Source organism: Glossina fuscipes, unplaced genomic scaffold (genome assembly GCF_014805625.2).
Source record: "Glossina fuscipes isolate IAEA_lab_2018 unplaced genomic scaffold, Yale_Gfus_2 69796, whole genome shotgun sequence".
In the NCBI taxonomy this organism is placed as follows: Eukaryota; Metazoa; Arthropoda; class Insecta; order Diptera; family Glossinidae; genus Glossina; species Glossina fuscipes.
Window position 1 is genome coordinate 1 of NW_024004247.1, and position 6,006 is coordinate 6,006.

General features: G+C 34.3%; 2 protein-coding genes across 2 annotated transcripts; both read right to left on the reverse strand.

The window, feature by feature from the left end:
- Nucleotides 1-1,256: 1,256 nt before the first annotated feature.
- Nucleotides 1,257-4,455, reverse strand: LOC119643917 (chromatin assembly factor 1 subunit B-like). The gene has a single exon (XM_038043424.1). It carries the CDS (start codon nucleotides 4,411-4,413, stop codon nucleotides 2,017-2,019), a length of 2,397 nt encoding a protein of 798 aa, XP_037899352.1. The 5' UTR covers nucleotides 4,414-4,455; the 3' UTR covers nucleotides 1,257-2,016.
- Nucleotides 4,456-5,459: 1,004 nt separating this feature from the next.
- Nucleotides 5,460-6,001, reverse strand: LOC119643916 (the record flags this gene model as incomplete). Its single annotated transcript, XM_038043423.1, has 1 exon — nucleotides 5,460-6,001. A coding segment is annotated over one exon (534 nt), but the record flags the coding sequence as incomplete, so codon positions are not given.
- Between the last annotated feature and the right edge of the window lie 5 nt (nucleotides 6,002-6,006).

Consider the following 6,006-nt stretch of genomic DNA (forward strand, 5'->3'; position numbering starts at 1 on the left):
CGATCATACGAAAAATTGGATTTCTAGAACAACATTTTCCAGACAAGCAAAAATGATGGTGACGACGAAAATATAGGCAACTACTTTTTTACCTATTTTCTTCTATTTTAGGATAATATATACTATGGAAAATTATATATATAAAATAAATTATTTTAATTATATATTTTTCAAACTGCTCTTTTCAAACGTATTATCAATAATAAAAGAAAATAATATCCAGAATTAATCGTTCAAAAGTCAATATATTATGTATATGAATTTCGTGTTTTTGTTATGGTAGCAAATGTTTTCTTTCGAGAGAGAAAATCGTAAAATTTCCCTTCAGCTAACTTCCTGGCATTACATTAGTTTTGGGCTGGAGATTTTGCTGAAAATGGAACTGAAACGATATGTTTTGTCTTTTAGTTTATAAAGATAAAATAATACTTTTTTTTACTTGTATGTTTTACACACTATAGCTTTGATTTATACGTTAAAAATTTCATCACTTGTTTAAACTCTTTTCTTGCGTACAGAAAACAATTGAGAAATTTCTTTCTTTCAGCTTTTTGTTTTCTTGCTAATAATTTTACAATTTTGCGTGGGTGAAATGAGTGTGATTAAAAATTCGGTTGATTGTAAAGGTTGTCCTCGTAAGAAGGTGAAGAATGATAACTCATTTTATTTAATGAAACGATTAAATCTATTCTATTTCAATTTTAACTTGCAGCGCCAAATGTCCAAAGTTCGAATTAATCAGCCTGATAATCGTCCAGCTCCGTTACTCCGTTACCCAGCTAAAAAAACGAGTTGCAAAAGATCAGCAAGCATGTTTTTTCATGTATCCGTATCTATTTTAATTTGGGCTATTATCGTAATTGGAATATTACATTATAAAAAAATATCTCCAAAAGATATTCATATGGAAGGATTTCTAGCGAAAATGAAAGAAAGTAAATTCGATTCGAATATTTTCTTTTATATTATTTGCGAAATCTTAAGAACAAATTAGTTTGGCAACAATGATTTCTTTTTTGTCTTGTTTTAAGCGAACTTAATTTTCTTAGGATTCGTAAATAGTGGGAAGTAAATTAGTTTGAATTATAAGACAATTTAATAATTTTTGCATTAATTTTCAGTGTCCGATCGCTTTTTTCGCAGCTTTGTAACTATAAAGTAATCGAAGCTCTCAAGACTAAATTTGAAAAATAAAAAAAGCATTTGGCTTAGACATTTTTTTTTTTTTATTTAATTACTTTATTGGCTAAGAACTGATAATTTTATATTGATGCACTTCAAGTCGTATGGTTTTTAAGCAATCATAATATTGTAAGTAGTGGCCTTTTTTGTTGTAAGGATAGAAACTTGGGAGATCCTAAGCTATAGGATGCAATTAAGAAAAAATTGAACAAACATTAAAAGTGAAGTCAAAACTGGCCAGTTCATAACATCAAAATTTATGAACAAGAACATCAAAGAATAAAAATCGATCACGCTACTAGATATATTGGACCTTATTATCGACAGACTCGATCCGTTCAGCTAAGAAGAGAAAGCTATAGAATGCTTATTGTATGTAGTAAGATAGATATATGAGCAGCAAGTATTGTTGACAGCTTACGCTTATTAAACATTTCAGTTCTCAAATAAAAATTACGTTCCTATATATCTATCATATATAACATAATCTGAACGGTACAAGTGGGAAAATAAATCAAAGTGAATAGAAAGACTGTCAATACAGGAAATACAATATAAAGATGTGAAAATGTAGAAATAAATATGGCCATTGGTCGGAAAAATAGTTCATCAATCCTCATAACCTAATTATATTTTACGGGACGATCAGAAACCATTATTGGCTCTCCTTTTTTCTTCTTTTGATTTGACCAATCACTCGGGGAATGGCCTCAAATCGAAAGAGGTGGATGGTTGCCGCTGCCAGATGGATGCGCGTCGAGTTGATAAGCTTTATGTCTCTATCGACTGAGCATGCGCTATTGCTACGATGTTCGCATCGGGAACTCAAGCAAATTATTCAGCAAAATTTACTTCAGCTAGATCCTTTGACGGTCGTTCTTCCACCGTCTCTTCATAAACTAATCGTATTTCTTCAGTATGTTCGCAGTTGCTATCACTTATCACCAACGATGGTGAAACTAGTTCCTCTTTCTTCGATTTTTCTGCATTGGGTTCAGTAGAAGCAGAATTCCCCTCAGTGTTGCCAATTTTTGAGTCCTTGCATACATTCGATTGTTTTGTTAAAGGCCAGGCGTCCATCGCCTCTTCGGTCAGTGCGGCTGTTGTCATCACGTTTCTAGGAGTTCGGCGTATTGCTATAGGCTTGGCTACCCAATCTTTTTTTGGGTGACTGCTTACTATTGTCGATGTTGACGATGATAAATATTTGCTTATTGAATTTTGTGAACCAGTTGATTCTCGCGGATGCCTTCTTATCATTATAGATGTGAGAGGACGACTTTTCTTTTTCGGTGATTCAAATTTTTCATCCGAACTAAGTATTTCTTTATCTAAAATTATATCCCTGGATAAAATGTTTGTGATCTTCGAACAATTTTCGTTCATATTCGACTTCTTTTCCAATCCGTGATTAGATGTAAATTGTTCTTTGTTGAATTTATTTACGAGTTCAGCCTTTTCTTTGCTGACAATAGAATTTTCTGTCTTCTGCACGAATTGTGCTTCTAATCGATTCGCGTTGTTTTCACTCGCTTTGGCAATGATATCGTCCGTCTTTTTTTGGAAGTTTTGTGTTAGCTGCTTTTTTCTATCAGAACTGGTATTTTTTTGCTGGACATGTTTTTCCAAACCAGGCTTACCTTTGACGGTTATCGATGTGGTCACTTTATAATTTGAATTTAATGTTGTATTACTTTGCATATCATTCTTCGAGTTCTTCATATCTTCTGTTGCGGTTTTCTCTTTACAGACTTTCCTTAATGCTTCGTTGCCACTATCAGTAGTGGCTTCGTTATAATTTTTTTCTTGAAACGCCTCATTTGGACATATTTTTTTTTCGATTTCTTGCTTAACTTTTTTAAACTTGGTTTCGCCTTGCGCGTCGTTTCCAGTGAATTTTTCCGAATGCAAATTGTCTTCTCGCATTTTGTACATCGTCTCTTTATCCGCGTTATTATCAGCTGAAGGATTTCTCAATTTGTGAGATTCATTGTCTTTCGATTTCTTCGCTTTCTTTGTATTAAGTAGCAAATCTTCAGACAGAGCAGCTTTCAACACAGCCTCCGACTGCTCGTATATGTCACCTAATTCTCCTTCTTCAAAAGTAATTAATGAGCAGAAGCCATCAGTGCTTGAGACGACCACAATGCGACCATCGCTAGACCAAGTAATATCAGTTAGGCGAGTGTAATGAATATTTGATATTAATCCGAAGGGTGATTTCTGCTGAGTATCGTAGAAGTAGACAGAACTACGCGTAGCAACAGCAAATATCATTCGATATGGCAAGGAAATGACTGGAGGATTTTTCTTTGCATTATAAGGTCTTAATCGATATAAGAGCGGAGAACAACGCACTGCTATTGTGTATTGATCAGAACAAGGCAAGACAATCGCCGGTTGCCGAAAATTATAACGAGTGAAAGCGTAGGTGGCATGCAAAGGTTTAGAGACACTTTCAAAGTCTGTTATGCCGGCTGGGGTTAATAATAATTTGCCATCTGGCGTAAAACTAAGGCGACGAAAAAATGTTTGCAACGTATCATCGTGAAAGATGCGCATATGCTTCCCGTGCAGTGCATGACCCTCGGGTAAAGGCAAAATACTTTTGTTAAGACGATATAAAATCTTCTTGGTTTGTATATCAAAAATGCGCAAATATCGATCAGTGCTTAAGGTCGCTATGTATTGATTTTTTGGATCCCAAGCTACCCCTTGCACAAAGCTTTTGTGGTCGCTTAAGATGGCTATCGATTTACCTTTCTGCACCTCCCATATCATCGCTGAATTATCTACTGACCCTGACACCAAATATAATGAATTGGGTGACCAACTTAAATCGTAAACATCTTCCATATGACCACGCAACACTTTCAACGTTACCCACGTCTCCTTATCTTGTTCATTATTATTGTCCAATATGTTTAATTGTTCCAAATCTGATTTCTGCTTCCATATGAAAATAACACTTTCATCATCTCCCGACGCAAGCATTTCCCCGTTAGGCGACCACTTCACTACATTAACTGCCCTTTGATGTCTCGTTAAATCAGCAACCAAGTCCAACTCAACATCGTTTCTTGTAATTTTCATATACCAAATTAATACGTGGGCATCTGTGCCAGAAGACGCTAAGCGATGCACGTCGCTTCTTTCCTTTTTTGTTTGTATATCAACACTTAACACAGGATCACGATTATGCCAGGATATTTCAGGAATTTTACATTTCATTTTAACAATTCTCTCAAATATATGATTCGCGACGCTAATCTCATATAGATATCTTCTTCTTCTTTTTGTTGAATATTCAGCAAGGCAAACACCACTTGATTCACTGCGTTGCAAAAACAAAGGCACAGTGTGCACACAAACTTCCATGTCTGCGCCTTAATAACAATTGACAATTAATTTTTTATTCCTGTTTGCTGGCGCTAATAAATGCTTCAGCACCTCGCACGTGTAGTGTTCAAGATTATATATATTTACATATATTTTTCTTTTAAGTGAATTTTATTATTAAAGTATTTTTCATGGGTTTTTATATCGTTGTTAATTTTACTACTACTATTATAATTGTCATCATTACTGTGAACTTTTACATACTTTAATTTTTATTTATGTATTTAATGATGGAAAGGCAATGTCCTCAACAAGTAACAATGGTTAGCTGTGGGAAAAATAGATGAGGCCCTTGACCGTGACATTGTATATGTTTAAGCCATGTGCATTGAAAAAAGAAAGGAGCCGCCAAATTTTCAAACAGAGGTATATCTAGGATGGTGAGGCCAGGAAAAGTAAACAAGAATAATTTGCGAAGCACTATAGCAAATAAGCGTTTATAGTACATCAAAACCCGATATCTTTCTTTCTTTCAATGCTTCAAGAATGTGACCATTTCACATTAAATTTTGTCGATAGTTGAAACATTAAAAAGCAGAAAATAGTTTCATACTGCAAACATTTCGTTTCGCAGCAGCTTATAACTTCGTTTTGTTTTCACTTGCTATGTTCAATGATATGAAAATAGAAAGCAAACCAATTTGCATTTTGCAATATTTCTAATAAATGCTTAAATGGAGTTTGTTTACGGAAATATTCAATTATTGTTAAACAATATTTACTGTGGACAATTCTTCACTTTACGTCGCTTTCATACGTTCCCTTTTTACCTTGTTTAAAAATCAAGTCCAAAATTAAAAACAAAATGTTCTTTAAAAATACAATGTGCACATAATGCAGATAAAAAGCGTATTAAAGTTTACTTTGAAATAATTATTTCTTTTTGTTAGCGCCTTATACCGTACATTAACACTTTAGCATTTACATTCTTACAACCTGAATGAGTCACATCGATCGTTTCTATAATCTCTTCTAAATCTTCTGGTATTAAATGGACCTTCTCCAATATCATTTCCCGATGCACGCATTCTCTAAGCTCAGCTTTGGTAAATGGGTTAAAGCTAATTACATGGTCGACCGGTAAAGACTTCATAAGAAATTCGCTCTGTTCGACAACAAAATGTTCATCTCGCATCCAATTTAAGTTAAATACATAGAATATAATAAGGCGCTTCTTGCCATTGACAATTTGTTGTATTAATTCATTAACCATTTTTACGAACTCATGATCACTAGGTTTCAAATTCTCTATGATTAACAGATTACAGCCGCAGTCCGATAGCCGCTCAAGCATCACGGATAACATACGAAATTTTTTAGAATCATCTCGCACATATGTATTCCAAGCATACACACGTACGTTTTCTGGCCATGGAAAATTAGCTGCCAGACTGCCCAATACTAAACTTTTCCCAACACCGACCG

What these genes read in the sequence shown, in the direction of transcription:
- LOC119643917 (XM_038043424.1), bottom strand. Translation starts at nt 4,413, where the DNA reads ATGAAATGTAAAATTCCTGAAATATCCTGGCATAATCGTGATCCTGTG.